This window comes from Periophthalmus magnuspinnatus, chromosome 15 (genome assembly GCF_009829125.3).
Source record: "Periophthalmus magnuspinnatus isolate fPerMag1 chromosome 15, fPerMag1.2.pri, whole genome shotgun sequence".
Lineage (NCBI taxonomy): Eukaryota > Metazoa > Chordata > Actinopteri > Gobiiformes > Gobiidae > Periophthalmus > Periophthalmus magnuspinnatus.
In genome coordinates this window covers 3,563,691-3,581,734 of record NC_047140.1, presented here as the reverse complement: position 1 = coordinate 3,581,734, position 18,044 = coordinate 3,563,691, and the positions used below count along the sequence as shown (strand labels likewise).

At 38.3% G+C, this 18,044-nt stretch overlaps 1 protein-coding gene across 2 annotated transcripts in view; it reads right to left on the bottom strand.

Annotated features, from left to right (window-relative positions):
* Positions 1–18,044, bottom strand: part of LOC117382184 (cGMP-dependent protein kinase 1-like) — a 169,686-nt gene that overhangs the window by 133,630 nt on the left and 18,012 nt on the right. For both annotated transcript variants that reach the window (XM_033979277.2, XM_033979276.2), the window contains exon 2: positions 12,001–12,167. In XM_033979277.2, the coding sequence (XP_033835168.1) occupies positions 12,001–12,167 (167 nt within the window). The remainder of the gene's footprint in view (positions 1–12,000; positions 12,168–18,044) is intronic.

The following is an 18,044-nucleotide window of genomic DNA, read 5'->3' as shown; positions in this document are numbered from 1 at the left end:
TTTTTTCAGTATTGATACCTGCCCAAATGAGTATTAGTATCATATTTTCGATACTTTTGACAACCCTAGATGCCACCAGGCCAAGATACAAGTCAGATCTATGGAAAGGCAATGCAATAAAAACACCAACTGAATAAACATAAGATAGAGATATGTTCTGCCACAGATGGAGACAAGCCACTAGACCCACTATACTAAACATTATACAGTTCACCATTAGCTTAAACTAAGATAGGATGTTTTATCATTTTATCGTTAAATCCTTGGCCCTTTTTCTGCTTTTCTGCTTTATCTAAACCTCTCCATTAACACGCAAGTTTTAAATGTTGTAATGCATTTTGTGGTAGCTGGCACTTTACATCGATCTGTCTTCTCACAAATACCTGAGCTGAACTGGGGAATACAAAAGCAGTGTGTTTGTACATCTGTTTATGTTCATAGTTCAGATTATGATGGATTACCAGAAGAAAAAAAACACTAGTTGGAGTAAATCACATTGGGGAAATGCTATTGTATATCACCATTGTTTTTGTGTGTTTTTTGTTCCTTCAACTCTACACTGGAATTGAGGATTTTACCAGCCTTACCTGACAAGAAACAAGACACTAATTGGCACTGCTACCAATTTGAGATAGAGAAAGCTGTGTAGTGCCATAAATCCACTAACACCACAATTGAATAAAATGTGCTTCCAGCTAAAATGTTAAGGACCTTCAGTGTCTTTGAGCTGTACAGTCTGACACTTTGGTCATATTGCACCATCACCCGTCGTGTGCTTGTCGTTCCTCTTCCCCTGCTGAGCTTAGACAAACTAATAAAAAATACAGAGGCATCTTGAAGTGCCTAAAAGATAACAAATGCAGACAAATGCATTATTCAAGCACAATACGACAAAAGTATGCTGTCTAGTGCCATGCCTTTCCCCTGTGTACACTATGTTTGTGGAGGGGTGAGGGGGGTTTTCTTTGGGGCGGTCTGCCACCTGTTGGTCTCCATGGAGATGCTGTTGCATTAAACATATTCATCAAGCACATTTATTTTTAAAAGTGTTTTCATTGCTGAAGAAAACTGAAAAACAAACATTCTTACTGTGAGCAAGGTCGCCTCTTCACAGATTTGACCTGTAACTTGGCTTGATGTTTCCACCTTCTCGTTTCCATGGTGATAGATGTGTTTAATGCATAGACTGTATAAAGAAGTGGGCTAAGTGAGTGTGACCTCACCCACAGCATTCAGCTCCAGTCAAATGAAGCTCATTGAGGCTAGAAATTATAGGGGCCAATTTGAAGCCGAGTGCCATGTTTGGAATTCCAACCACGAGTATCATAGCAACAAAAGAGCCAATCTGAAGCAGAGCTGTTGAAGGTAACGCCCCCTTCCTGTCTGCACCACGGCTTAGCAGGGAGAGGGACCTTAGCAACACTGTCAGTCAAACCTGTTGCTAATGCTAGTTGGAGCAGCCTCAGAAAAGCAAGGCACCTGATTTGTCTGTTATAAATGTTCATATTTTGATTTACGGACAAAATAGCAAATAGCGAGGTACTGTGAACATTTGAAGACCAAAATGACGAGCCTGACAGCAGCAGTTACAGAGAGAGGAACATCTTTCAATGTAAAGTGAACTGGAGCCAGAGTCAATGGAGCCAGAAGTGCGTCCATGATCACTTCCTGTTTGGAACTAGTGGGTTAGCTACAGTATGTCCATTTATATATATGTGTGGGGGTGTGTGGGGGGGTGTGTGCGTGTGTGTGTAGGGGTGTGTGTGTGTGTGTGTATATAAAGTCTATGGTTTAATGCCATACTGTGAAACATTCCAGGCTAAGCAATAACATCTTCAAAGAGAAGAGGTGGTGTGTCTTGGGAGATGTTACGCAGTGCACTTTAAGCTCTTTTTGATGAGCATTGTAAAACAAAGTTTGGCATGCTTTTTGACTTTTTTCCTTTTCAAAATGTATCATCCAATTAAAATGTTTTATACTGACACATTCCTTTACATGAAGGACAAACCCAGAAGACTAATCTGTCTTTTTCATGTGATTTGGTGTTTTTTACAATCACAAAAAAGCTCACTTTCATTTTCACTTTTACTTTCACAAAGTAGATGATGAAATGGACTTTATATCATATTCCTACAATAAAATGAAATTGAATTGAAATAAAAAGCATGTCATGATCCTCAATACACAATGTCCTTTAGAGCATTAATATTTTCATGATATAAAATGTTTAATTCAAAAGGCAGCTGGTGTGTAATTCCCACCCAGTGTGCCATCAAGCTGTCATGATTCAATGTCATCTACTGGCTTTAAAATCCTACTCACACTGCAGATATTTACCAGAAGACCACCAGTGCAGTCGCACGGCGTCCAAGGACAGCACGTGAGCCCGGAATGGCACGAGCATGTAAACATTGTCTGTTTTTTCAAGATGGCCGCATTGCACTGTTCATACTGGCAGAGCTATCGTCCATGAATGTTTGACTTCACTGAGATTTCTTATTTATTTTAGGCTAAAATATTAAGCCAGAACCTTGTAGAAGCACAACTTGGAAGAAGTCTATTTGAATTTTGCATAATATCCTAATAAAAAATGTAACTACCAGCTCACAGTTCAAATTATATGAGGTACATGTGCATTATGTTATGTGTGTGTGTGTGTGTGTGTGTGTGTGTATGCAGTTTTAATAGTTAAGTCTTGTTTAAAGCTGTACCCTCTTCACATATTTCCTTCACATATATCTGTGCAAAATGTATGGTATAAGCAGTTCTTGAGGTCAAAACATGTCCAGTGTGTGCTATCTCCATCTAATTCTCTAATTATAGTCCATTAATCACGAAATCCATCTTAGCATGCTAGTTGTTGTTAGCATTACCGCTGCGGCAAAACTCCGCTGTGGTCTCTGGGAGTTGTGAGAAGCTTATAAACTCATTGCGGTGAAAAATTAGGATGCTCTGAATGCATAATGTAAGTGAGGAATAACTATGGACCACTGCAAACCTTTTAAAATGAACTAGAGTTTCACGTTTTTAAGACAGCGGCCTGTAATGTACTTTGTCTGCTTTAAAGGCATCGTTGTAGAATAAATTGGAGTAGCCTGGGGAAGAAGTGTGCTGTGTCTGATCTTTACTATCATGAAAAACACAACCAGTTTAAGTTATTCTTCAATGCATTCCAGCATCCTAATTATTCACCGTGATGACTTTACAAGTGCTTTTCTTAACTTCTAGAGATCAGAGCGGAGTTTGTTTTGCTTTGTTCTGATTCAGATGATGCCCAAAATCTGCTTTTACATATGTATAAGCAGGAAACACATATGGCTCCACTGCAGTGAGAAGACCAGGTACAGCCACTTTTATTATTTCACTTGGGGTTTTTTTTGTTGCCATTTAATTTTGCACATCACTACACAAGTCAGAAGCGGAAAATAAACTGCACTGTGGTCCTATACATCCCACTATACACGCCATAAAGGGTCTGTTCTTTGTGACAGCTCCTGAGTCCTGCCATAGGGGACGGCTGCACCAGGTAGGTCGGGCGATTCTACACAAACAATGCCAAGATCCACAGAAGAAAAGCACTGAGGGATACAAGAAACTGGATGTGAATGTGCTCAAAATATCAACTCTAAATATATATAACGTTATGGTCTGTGTATGCTACAACTGGACAATCTGGTCATGTTTGAAATAAAATAAAGAGACAGGGGTGTAGGCTAAATGGGTTTTAATCTGATCTGTACTGGTCAGTCAGAAAATTAATGATCATTTAACACCAATATAGCTTTGATATTTAAAAGTTCGACAACAGATGATGCCACCAGGTCAATTTACACGTCAGATCTGTGAGAGGCACCTCTGTAATTGAATAAATACAAGCTATAGATAAAGAGAAGATTAATGTAATTGACTTCAGAACATTCAGAACATGAGGTGAAAAGACTTTAAAAACATGTATGAGCCAGTCAAAAGGTGTTTCGAGATCTGGAAATCAACACGGTATTGCTCGAATATGCAAGGATGAAATAAAAAACAACTGAATCGAATGTTTTTGATCGGGAACCCGCCATAATGAGGCCAAAAGTTCAGAAAAGACGATTAAGAATAGCATTATACCAGCGGCTCTCAAACTTCTCACACCAAGTACCGCCAAGTAAGAAAAGATTTGGCTTTCAGAGTAATTAAGTAAACTTTTAATAAGTTCCATAATCCATATTTTTTCTGTAATTCTCTTTTAAATCCTCTTTCCTTCATTATGCAGCCTAACAAAAGCCAGGATAGTGTTGCTAGTGTTGCTATGTTCTTCTGTTTGGGGGGAAACACTTCATTGAAACATGATTACAATGGTTATGATCATTATGTGCCACCTGCGCGCCTCTACACCGGTGCCACGGCCAATCAAAAATCTCATCTCATCGCCATGGAAACTTCACCTTTTGTCTAGTCTATCGCAATCAGCTCTGTGTTTTTAAAACGAGGGCCGACAACAAAATATCATTAAAATGTCCATGGCGGGCCAGCCTCATCACAGAGCAAAATTGGTGCCAAGATCTTTTCCATTCGAGCGGCTACTGTTGTGTCTAATCTCCAATTATCTGGCACATCTGTAACAAAAGCTAACTACTGCGGGTTGTTTAAATAGAATGGGCAGGTAATATGCTGGCTTAGCATGAAGGAGGCCATTGGAAGGCTATTGATTAAACAAACAGAGCTAAGACTTGACTTTGGCACGAATGGATGGAGATGAGGTAAAGAGTTTAAGGCAAAATGAAAAGAGGTGTAGAGAGGTGAGTTTGGGGCATGCTTGACATTCTATAATTCTTCTTCTTCAAATAGCTTGTTATCATCCAATAGGTTAATATTGAGAAGGAAATGTTCACATTAGCCAGTTTGATTTTCTGTGTTAATGGTATTTTAGTAATGATTCACACATTTTGCAGTTTCATTTAGCTATATTTTATTTGTAAGAGTTTGGACCATCAGGGGGGTAGTATATATAAGTATTTAAAGCTTTTATTTTATTTTATTATGTTTTTTTTTTGTATTACTTTTTAAAATGTATTTCATTTATTATTATTATTATTATTATTATTATTATTATTATTATTATTATTATTATTATTATTATTATTATTATTAACCAGGTGATTTATTAACAATATCATTTACAATAACAACCTGGTGAGACAAAGGGTGACACAATAACAGCGTGCCAGTATAAATATTGGCGAAGTTAGCCATACTCGTTAAATGTCACTGCACAGACCAGGCCAAACAAGGGCTAGCATACACATTTAAGCTATTTGAAAATGGTTAGCAATCAAATGAGTCTCAAAGCAACAGCCGGCGTGGATATGTGCTCACTATGAGCGTGTATTGCACCAGCTACATGAGGTGGTAAGTGGTAAGTTACAGTAGACTATTCAAAATGAAGCAATAGACTTCCAAACTGCACCTGCCACTCAGAAAAGTCTTCATAGATCATTTCACTCCATAACCTGTTTTTTTGTGAGTGTCTCCGTCACCTCACTGCCTTATTAACCTGCCAAGTTCCACTAAGAGACGGCAGTGTGCAGCGGAACAGCTCATTTGATAAGAAAATCATGTAGAACAGAGCGGCTGCAGCTGTGGGTGTGACATACATGGCACGAGCCTACTGCCTGTCACTCCACGTTACAAACTCCCATAGACTTGCAAACACTTTGGCAACAGGGCCTCAACCCCCAGGCTCTGCTGATAGCATTTGTTTTCTATGCAAAACAAGTTCAGGCCATAAGAGATAATCAGCTGTCATAAAGAAGCAAAACTGAAGAGAAGTGGATGATGTATGCCTTAAGGGAACAAAATGGGATTAGACATGGGGTTACATGGCCTTCAGTTTGCACAAATGTAAACATCATTTGTTTGTATTGGAATTTAACTAATCTTCTATATTTGGGCTGCAAAATTGCTTTTTTTTTTTTTTCTTCAAAGTGTTACGATTGGGATTAGATTTGCAATATGTGCTTAAAAATAGGATTCTGTTCAGGCTGCACATTGTAAACAACTCCAGGAGCATTAACATTTGACTGAATTATAAAGTGATAAACTAATACAAGAAGCCAATGAATTTCAGAACATATTTGGAGAGGTTGAAACAAGACTTTTCTATAAAAAGACAGAATATTTTGTTCTTTGCATAGTACATTCTACCAGCTAAATAATTACAGTCTTTGTGATATGATAATTGCACCTACTCTCACTTGTATTCTTGATTTAAATATATTGTGTAGTCCTATTTTATGATATTAAAATACTTTTCATAGTAACAGGAAACATAAAAATATAAAAAAATGCATACATATTCACACAAAAATGCAATTAAATACTTTTCTGTTCAATACATAAAGCTTTGTAATTGGACATCGGACAATCCATCTGCTAATATTACATCAAATCTCTCAAAGAACCTATTCCGCTATCTTAGAAATCAGAAAAGTCCTTGACAGCACTTCCCACCTTTCATTTCTATCTTCAGTTTGCATTCAAGAGGAACCATTTCATCAAGACACTTCCCCATTTGTGACCTAGCATGACGACTCACCTACGCTAACAATCCCCCTCTCCAGCTCCCGTTTCAGACAGTGATTAAAATCTTTTCTCATCTCGTCAGCTCGCAAACGCCGAGCTAGCATGGCCATATTTATTTTAATATTCAGTGATGTCAAATTGGTAATGAAAAATGACAATGTACTATCATCATGTCATCTATTTATCATGTCACTCCATTTTTGTCACATTTATTTATTATACATTCCCCCCCCTCTTTTTGGTATAGCGTTGAAGCCAGGTGCTGTGCTGGAACTTACCGTGGATCTTTTTTGCATTTCATTTGCATTTTCCAGTTAGATTGTAGACCTCTGTTTGCATATCTGGTCTTACAGGCGTAATATAAAGTCAAGAGCGCACTTGTTATTGTCAGAGCTAAACATGCATTACTCATTTTGCAGAAGTGTGTAGGTAAAACACATGGTAAGTTCATTGTTTTTTTTTTCAAAACAATCCACAGAGACTAGACTGATCAATATATTTGGAAGCACCAGAGGAATAGCAACGAGTACGCAGCTTTGGGTATTATACTTTGTGACGTGGTGCCAAGATAAAAGTAGCGTGTTTTAATAGACCTGTCACAATAACACATTTTAAAGCATGATATATTGCCACAGAGAAATACTGCGATAAACCATAATACTGAAACTGCTTTATGCCACTTACATACAATAAGTGTAATACTTATACAATAAGAACAAATTTTGAAAATACTGCAAGAAAATACTAGTACATTTATTTTAAATAGGTAGTATCATTAAATGGCGTGAGCTGCAATAAATGAATAGCATAATAAACCAATAATTAGCCACAGAAGTAACTTTTTGAACCCTCTACAGCTCATTTAACAACATAAAATCCCTAAATCTCAAAACTTTTACAAAGAAATTGTGCACATGATACATTTTGAGGCCCAAAATATTGTTCCAGCTTTCACATATAGAACGGTTAGTTGATATAATAGTTATTGTGACAGGCCTATGTTTTCAATTTCAGACCTTTAAAATTAAATACAGAAAAATATATGCAAAATAAATGAAGAGTTAATTAGCAAAAAATATATAAATAACTTCCACTTTAAAAAGTCAGCAGAGGCTTGCAGTTTACTGTTTGTATCTATAGTAATATTTTCAAAAGTCAAATGTATTTTTGCTGAAATCAATAAATCAATCTGTCCCAGAGAGGAAAAATATGTTTTGCCAAATGTCATCAAAACAGAGCTATCTGTGTTTGCAATGGAACTTTTTACATATACCATAAGAGCTGCCTACACTTATCGTTAGCAGATCATCACTTGAAAGGTCAAATGATCACATTTTCATAAGATAAACACTGTTTTCACGGCTCGTTGTTCTTATAGTGTAGATGTTATATTGTTGTTCATATATGGACTGACAGTAGTTCAGTTGGTAGTGTTTGTTGACAGATCTGAAAGTTGGCAGTTCGAATCCCACTCTCATCATTGGTTGAGCGGTCAGATCCACAGGTTGGTGGTATGATTCCAGCTCCCACAGATGAATGTTGTCATTGTGTCCTTGGACAAGACCCACCTTGCCCCCAGTGTCTGTGTACACTGATGTGTGAATGTCTGTGTGAATGTGTGAGTGGTTCTTTAAGGTAAAGCGCTTTGAAGTGCCTTGAAGTTGGAAAAATGCTCTATAAAAATGGACCATTTACCACAGTTGTATGTGTGGTTTGGAAAAATGAGTGCTTTGACTTTGACCCATCTTGCAAAGATTACCACTGGGCAACCTGTCAGGAATGGTGAACAACTTCAAAGCAGCTCCAGACCCAGAATCTTGGTCTTAGATCTTGGCCAGAAGTACCCAACTGGAAGATTATAGACTTCATATTATTAGTGACAAGTAAACCAGAGGAAACCCACCCAGACACAGGAAAGCTCTTCAAACTAAATGCGGGAATCAAACCTTTGATGTTCTTACTGTGAGAAAAGTGTGCTAACCACTTATTCACTAAACTGGCTTTTCACAAGTTATAGACATTTTGCTGAATTAAGAGCTTGTACTAGTATTAAAACAAACTAGCTTGATAAGCCAAATGAATATGCAAATCACTATCTACAAAGAAACCTTGCCAATACGCACAATTACTGATCTAATCCAGCCTGCTTCTTTCACTGGTTACAAGCTTGGACTGCTATTTGGCATCAGAAAATGCCAAATAACTAAGTAGTATTCACTGCATTTATAGAGACTATAGAGCTTTAGCAACTTTGTAATCAAGACCTAAATCACTACTAATACTGCTTGGAGATATTCTATAGCGAATATTGACATTTAAGTGGTAGGACGCATCTCTCCATGTGGCTCCAGTGATCCGTGACTCCTGTATAAAAACATGCACCAATTCCCGGGAGTAAACTGGAGTAGAGATGCAGGCGGGTACACACTGATCGATCTGACTGACTCATCTCCTAAATATAATTACCTCCTAAGTCATAGTTCTTATCCAGGGCACAGGGAGCAGGGAGTTAAAGCCTGTGAGTCACTAAATGAAGACAGAATGCAGCCATAACATTTGTGTTGGCATTCAAACAGAGGGATGCTTCTCCAGAGAGTAGTTGGCCCCATCACACCAGCCACATGAGCCAAACTGCACCATGCTTTTTACGGAGAAAGACGAGTCAGGGTCACGCAAGTAATGAAAGTCAACTGTTTTTTTTAGTCACACTTTGCAGCACAGTTTGGTTTTATTGGAGATTAAGAACAATTTCGAATAATGATTTTTTTTTTTTTTTTTTTTTTTTCGGTTGAGTTATTTTGTAATGTCACTGAAGAATCATATTAGCAGATTAGAGGGATGAATGATGATACAAAATATGGCTTTGGTGGTATTTAACAGTGACTTACCCTTACTCTGTCGGAACTGAATATGAGTGGAAATCACGGGGGGGTAAGAGAGTGTCCCCCTCTTATCCTCTCACTGACTCACAACTAAATTTTGTAATTTATATAAACATGTAAACAGCGTGTAAACAGAAGAATATATGACCTCCATGTCTTTTATTTCAATACAATCTTTACCCCCTTTACTCTTTACTACTACAGGCTACTACAGGCCTACTACTACAGGCCTACTACTTTAGGCTACTACATGCCTACTACTACAGGCCTGCTACTACAACTAATACAGGCTTTCTACTACAGGGCTACTACTACAGGCCTGCTATTACATCTATTACAGGTCTACTACAACAGGCCTGCTACTACAGGCCTACTACTAAAACTACTACAGGCCTATAATTGCCATGCAAACCACAGGCTACTTGAAAATGAATATTCATATTAGTAGATGAGGAAATTTGCCCCTGGAGCTGCAGTTGGCTGAGGAAGAAACGTATTAACTCTTTAAAACTTCTGTCCACTTGAGAGATATCAATTTTCTTTTGCTATGTTACTAAGGAAGTTTGCACTTTTGAAATCTGTCAGGAGCAGCGTCCAGGAATTTTGTCCAGATGTTGAGAAAGAGGCTCGAGAGTACCCGGCTGATGGATAAACCTGCTGTTGTTTTCACAGGGGGTGGGGCTAAGAGTACCTCAAGGAAATTAACCTAAACTCACAGAGACCAATTAAACAGAGCACACACAAACATACACCACGACCTGCACACAAATATCACTATATGAGTAAGTAAACAAAACAGTGCAGCGAGGCCGCAGTTGAAATAGTACTGTCAACAAATGAAGATAGTACTTATGAAGAAGGGACGGACTGAGACACAGTTCCCACAAGACGAGACAAGACAGATTTCAACATAAATCATAAATCAGTTTTGCAGTTTTTGTTTGAAATACAGCTTCTCAAAACATAACTCATTTGTGTTGAGCCCTTCTTTTTATTGTCCACGTCACATGTAAAGATAAGTAAGCTCATTTTCCTCATTTTCCTCATATGTGCACTACCTTGAGGCGATGTTGTGGCACAAGATCTTGTCCCGTCTCTACTACGAAGTCATTTTGGTAGAAGTAAACATGCAGTAAACATTACATCACACATGAGTGAAACTACTTTAAAGACGTTTAATTTCCAGCTACGTCGCAACAGCACAATAAAACTAGAAATGCCAAGTAGAGTCCGTAATCTAAAAAGGTGGCCCACTAGAGACAAATCCCTCAATCAATAGCAGCGCACCTCCTTGTAAAATATTAACCTTTAAATGCCATCTTTTATTGTCCAACCTTTGACAAAAACTCTGGAGTATGAGCTGCCCGCGCTGAAGGCTGATGCATTTGGAGTCTGCGGCTGACTGACCACTACATCACAACAACTGTGAGGTTCGGCTCGGATGGAGACACAGCACAAACACATGCACTGTAAAACTGCATTTAACTTTATCCAACAAAGTTATATGTGCTTGGTTCAGCTACTATATATGTATCAACAACTATGGGGGATTTAGATTAATAATTTACTCCTACTTTTCATTTTCAATTATGTAAGTACCGCAAAAATATTAATGTTTATTGACATGATTATAGGCAACAATTTCTTTCTACCTTTTTTCATAAGAGGGTGCTCAAAGGACTTTACACTCACCCATTCACACACACAATCATACACCAATCCACGCAGCTACTGGGGGCAAAGTGTCTTGCCCTAGGACACAACAACAGCATTCATCTGTGCGAGGTAGTATCGCACCGCCAACCTGTGGATCAATGGGTCTGACCGCTCAACCAATGATGTTTATGTCCAGCGCAGGATTTCAACTGCCAACGTGCGGATCAGTGGACAAACATTCCAACTACACGCTAAAACATGCAATGCTGGAACAACAATGGTAAACAAAATAATGACATTCAAATAAATTAGTTTATTAATTAATTCCGCCCTCATAATCCCTCTCTGCAACTCCCATTTCAGACAGTGATTAAAATGCTTTCACCAGCACGCAAACGCCAACCTAGCATCTGCGATAGTGGGTCATCTGCTGCTTTCATAATAGGCACAATTATACACTGTTTGCACTTCTATGTGACCTCAATCAAAACATACTATGAACTTCAACTGCGGTATATTGTTGTATTGATCTAGTTGATTTCAGTGGCATAAACTCTGTGTCACTGTGGTCAAATCTATTGGCTAGATAAGAGCTGCCATTTTTACTTTTTTTGCTCCCATATGGTCAATATTTTTCACAATCACGTCAAGCGATGCAGTGTAAATAAAAGCCGAAGTAGAAAAAAAATCAGTCCCGTCTAAAAGCCTCAGCGGGCTCACTTTGTCGTCAAATGGAATCAACAGGATGTCAGTGAACGCAGCATCGCCAGCCGTTTCTTCACCTGCGCGATCATCTCATCAAAAATGCCCTTTCGTTTCACAGTCAGACCTATGGGGATGCGTTCAAAGACAATGGGTTTCACAAACATTTATCATTTCTGCGGAGCTGTCTTACCTGCCAGGACGTAGACCAGAGAGCCCACATCTCCCTCCTTGATGATGAGGCTGTGCTTGGCGTACTCCACCGGGTACATGCAGTCCACGATCTCCTGGATCTGGGACGCCTCCAGGTTACTCATGAAGTCATTGTCCTTGATGGCTTCCTTGATCAACTCCTTGGACCTATGAAGATATAAAAGGAATAGACACGTTATAAATCATCAAATCTAATATAATTCGAATCTTACCGTAACTATAATTCAGCCCGAACTACAAAGCTTGTCGAGGTTGCAGGGTTACATCATTGTTAGCAAAGACCTTGGTTTGATTGCTGGACGAAGCGGGACAATTTAGTATTGACTAGGGTGGTAAAAGTATTGAAAATCAAATACTAATCGATGCTAAAACTAGTATCGAAACTAGATTCTCATTTCAGCAAGTATTGATACTAAAAATTCGCATCAATTGGACAGAAATGAACCTTTCCTGAATGTCTTTAGAATGATCTTGAGCTGTATCAGTACAAGTATAAGAAACATAGACTACAATACATCCATGGACCACTATGAACATACTGGACACTGAGGGATTACACAGATTTAAGACACATGGGAATATAAAAGAAAGTACTACGATTTAATGTTGAAAATACATTCTATGGAGTCTCGAGTCTTCCTTAGTATCGAAATCGAGACAACACTAGTACAGACTCCTGCTGTATCTGCCTGGATGCTTTGTTTCTTTATACAATTTATTCTACAAAAGGAACGACACAAACAGCCAAGTCCTGGGTAACTTTTTGTGTGAAGTTTCCAAGTTCTTGCTCCATCCAGTTTTTTTTTAGCCATCTCTACAGCTTTCTTTCATTTTATAAACAAAATTAGATGAATATTCAAACTGAAAATGATCACGGCGCTACACCATTACGTCCCTCTCCGCTGGTTCCCTGGATAATAAGGTAGACATTTTTATTATCTTCAAACTGTTGAACAAGTCACTAAACAGCAAAAGCCAGGGCTAATGGATTCAAATGGTTGCACATCAAAAGTTGGCCTTCGAACTGCAGACCTATTAGACCAATAAAAATATGCTTAAAGTACACTTGGCTTCACGGGACCAGCTTAAAACAAGAGACACCACATGAAAGGGGGCGCTATGTCAGAGGAATAATTTGACCTTTGGGGAAATCAGTGTTTCCGCTACAAGCTAATTGAGAGGATGAACACAGATACAAGTCCCATTTGGCTAATTGTAAGCACCCAGTATGCAAAGTAGAGCGTGTGCAAGGGCTAGCTAATGTCAGACAATAGGCTATTATACACAGAACATTTATACTCCAAAGACTTTAGAATGCAGCAGATAAAGCTATTGTTAGAAGCAGGAGTTCAACTGGTGCAGAAGTGGTAACACATTTGTAACAACAGTAGAAAAGTTCCTAGAAAAAGAATGCGGTGTGGAAGCTCAGACTAGAGCAGATTGTTTTCTTTGAGTTAAATTCAATGATGGAACGTATCAAAAAAAGTAGTAAAGTACATTTTACAGTGGCTACTTTTTACTTTACTTTTGCAGGTGTCTGTACTTTCTAGTCCACTACATTTTTGAACAGGCCTGAAAATTCAAATATTTTTTATGATAGTTTGAGACCTGCTGCAAAGGTTGGAGGGTTTATTTTTAACACATAAAAAACCCTCCACATCAGTTGTTTCTGTTGAACAAATTCAGCACAAATCTGCATTAAAATCACTCCACTTGAATCCTTAATAGATCTCAAAATCTGCACAAAATACTTTTACTTTTTACTCTTTAAGTACTTTTTTAAACAGGTACTTTAATACTTTAAGTAGATTTTGATGTGATTTTTTGCTCCGGTATTTCAAAATTGTTTAAATGCCATTGACTGAAAGTTTGTGCCGTGTGTCCTTTAACCTTAACATCAAAAGCCACCCCCGCTCTACTTATAGCAACACTATTTTAACAGCACCTTTCAGAGAGACATGACTTTAAACGACATTGACGTTGTCCAGGTGGAGGTTAAAAGCGGATTTGTGAAGGGCTGTCCATCTGTCCACTGCAGCAGAACCTTTGCCAAAACCAGTCAAGACCAGTCGTCACGCTTCACCAAAACACCAAAATAGACCTGACCAGGCATCACAAGCTAAGACCCGCTCTTTCCATATACATTTCTTAAGCAAAGCATAGCCCCAGAGCTGGTTTTAGCCTGGTTTAGTGCTGAATTAGGTTAATATTATGTATCAGGGTTAATCTGACAAGGCTCTCCTCCTGTGGTGAGCCTTTTACAGTATCGTCTAATTCATAAAAGGGGAACGCTCCTTATCGCACCTGCTGCTACGTTTGACAGGCAGAGCTGAGGCACTTTCTATTGTGCGCTCTGGGTTTGGAGCGAGCTGGTCTTTTAGAGAGAGCGAGAGAGAGAAGGAGATAATGAAGAGAGAGAAAAAGACAGGGGGAGAGAGAAACGCTGTAGGTACTCATCACCAGAGGGGCAAGGAGCTAAAAGGACAAATAGGCTATGAAGGCGCCACAAGGCACTCTCTCAGAAGAAAAAAAAAATACTACCTGCAGGGAATTATACATAAACAGTATAAACAGTGAACAATAAGCATTTCATTTTGCATTTGAGGCATGGAGGAAAACTTGGCCATACAAATATAAATGTCTGAACTTTTAGAGGAATATCTTTTTTTTTAATATTTGAGTGAAACAAACTCTATCTATAATATTATATTTTGCATAAAATTGCATTCGAGGAGCTCTTACACCTATTAGCATACTGGTTATCACTATTGTTTTCCTTGTTTTGATTTAGGTCTGATGATGTCTAAGGGCCCCGTTCCTGTTCAAAGATGGTATTTCCTAGTAAAAATGCCCTCTTTAAGTCCCTCCCTCACATCATTTCCTTTCTTTGGCTAAGATCTGTAGCTCATTGTCTTCAAAGGAGTGGTTAATGTCTTTGAGATGGAGATGTACAGAAGATTGGGGTCCCAAGCAGCTCTCCACTTTCTCTAATGGAGTGGCTGTTTTCTCTAATATAACACGCACTGCAGCCTTCACTACACTGAATGGAGTAGAACACCTTGCTTTGTTTGTCTGTAACTCAAGGTTTTGTCCTTTGGCTGAACCAGTTTCTGTCTTTAAGTATTCGTAGATTTGAAATGAGCCAGGATTTCATGCTGTCTGAAAAGCCTCTGAAGCTTTTGCAAGGAATAGTTACATCTTTTCTCCTAGGTTCTGATTCTCTGTTGTCCTGTTTTTTTAGGTCTCTTAGATCTACTGAATCTACTACTACTAGACAATGGTAATTACAATCAGCAGTTCAAGGTCCTATATACCCTATGATGCTAAAACTGACTTCACTTTTCAAATTTCATCTAAAACATACCTGGTTTAAGTCCATGTACAATAGTAGACTTATCCAATGCTCAAAGTGGCGTAACTACCTATATAAGCCGCTTCTATATTGTCAGGTGCAGCAGTCATGGGTGCTATGGCAACGCTTCACGTCAGCTGTGGTTTTTATGTTATGGAAGACGAAGAATTTCTTTGTACACATGTGACGTAAAATGGACTTTTTTAGCTTTTAACCATGTTATGACAGTGTTCCCTAATCATAGTTTACTCAAAGTTGTGTTTTGATTGATTCATGCATGTTTAAGTATTGACTTTTGAGTATTGAATATTGTTCTGCATTTGAGGCTCAGAAAAACTCCATCCTTCCACTATGGCCATTTTTCAATACTAAAAACACGTAATTGAAAATCGTCTGCTGTCTGCTGTGAAATGGCACTATGAAGAGGCAGTTCTGCTATTTTGAAAAGGAAGTCAGTGGACCAGGTTCTAAGCTATTTAGATTAATATTGAGGTTTACAATAAACAAAATGCAAAGTCAAAATCATAGTCTATTACTAAATAAGCCCTTTTTAAATATACAGTGACCTAAACCACATCACTTTATTGTTGTCTTAACTTTACGTAAAAGTGACTCTTGTGAACTTTAAGCCACGTTATAATGTTGTTACCTCCTCAAAAACAGACCTGGAGTTGTGTTTTGTTTCATTCACACATGTTTTAGTAACTCTTTATTACTAGTCTATCTACATCTCCAAAGTTCAAAATGCTCTGTTCCACCTTGTGATGTCATGGAGCGGTAGTTTTCATGTTAACAACTCCTTTTACCTTTATTTTGTTTGAAATTGGCAACTGAAGGGCTGAAATGACCCAAATGATTCCAGTGAAGGTGTGTGGAGTTTAAAAACACAATGGAGCACTTCCTGTATTGCCACATGACATCACAAGGTGGAACAAAGTGTTTTGTGTTTAAGAACTCAACCTAAAAATGTCGGGTTTGTTAAACATGTGTGAATTCAAAGTGCTTTACAGAGTAAGAAAGACATTAAAATCACACAAATCAAAACATAATTAATCACAAAATGAAACCAAACACAACTTCAGGTCTCTCTTTGAAGGGGAAACGACATCATAACAGAGATGAGAAAACAGCATAATATGGGCCCTTTAAGGAAATGTAACATGCCCTGGCATACCATCTCTGTGTAATCACTTGTAGATGACAAACTGCTCCATTAATATTCAGATGTTTCAGTTGAAAGCACAAGAACATAAATCAGCTCCCACACTCCAAAACTGGGACAGTCCAAGGAGCATATCTTCAGCAGATCTTTCAAAGGAATCTGTCTGGGTTTGTTCAGTTTATGTGAACTGTCCTTCATGTATCATCTCAGCTGACTTAAAGCCGTGCACTTGAGCTTTGTCTTTTTTCTTCATATAAGCCCTATATACTTTCTGATAGTATAAACCACTTAAATGGGATGTTATAGATCACAAGTGAAAACTATACTGGCAAGTCCTTTTCAACAACTTAAAGAGTGATTTTATACTATGTTGTTGGCTTTTATTTTATTGTTTTGAAAATGCTATATAAAACAACTTATTAATATGGTATGTTTCAGTTTCATTTTTGACAGTGTGACGACATGACGCTGTTTTGACATCCCTTCCATTTGCTTCCCTGCGCTAAGTCACTTCCCTTTCAAAGCATCACAACACAATCGATGTGCATTTCACTAAAGAAACTACTGCACATCGCATCAGGTTTGTGAAGCTGTAGTGTATTGTTTTGTATTGTATATGAAAAACTGTTGTACGGGAGCATGGGTGACGTCGGCTTGTGGGCTGAGCGTTGGACAGAGTCGTACTGCTAACCACAAGGAGGGCTGTAATGGCGCCTGGGAGAGATCTCTAGATTACTCAAACATGCAGGGATGACATCTAAAACCTGTTCAGCCATGTTTTTGACGCCTGTTACACTCTTGCTAAATGCTACTTAACGCATTTTCCCCTTTATGAAACTAACGTCTGCCAAAATGTTTAAAAGCCTCTTTTAAACCCCCCTATGTAGTGATTAACTTTGAGCTGCGACCCAAATAGAAAGTCAGAAAAGAGATTTGGATTTTTACAAGGAAATTAATTCGATATGTTTTCTGGGTAAAAATAGCGTTCTTGTTTGAAATAGCTACATTCAAGGTAATGGTCTTGCAAGTTTGCCAATAGCTCAATTATGCTGGCTGTCATGTTGTTTACTATTAGCGGAAAAGCTACTTGTAGAAATGTAGAAGCTATTTTTGTGCATTGCCATATGTGTGTTCTAGTCTTGGAACGTGGACTGTCTATAAAAACTGGCTCTGGAACATCCTCTGACCATGGAGCATTTTGATGTTTCCATTTCCAAGTTGGTATAATAGTGTTTTTGATGGTGTTCTAAATAGGAGTGGGAAAAAAATCAGAATACCTCAGTGATTGCTTTCATTTCTCCAGATCAATAATTTCTCAGCGGTTGTCAATAAATAACGTTCTAAAGACGCTGTACCTGATTTTTACTCATGAAAAACAGAACAAGTTCATTTTAAACAGTCTGCAGTTAAAGTTATTATTATATTCCCCATGAGTTTATACGCACTTTTCAGAACTTTCATAGACCAGTGCGGGGTTTTGCTGTCACGGTACGTAAACAGCAGCTAGCAT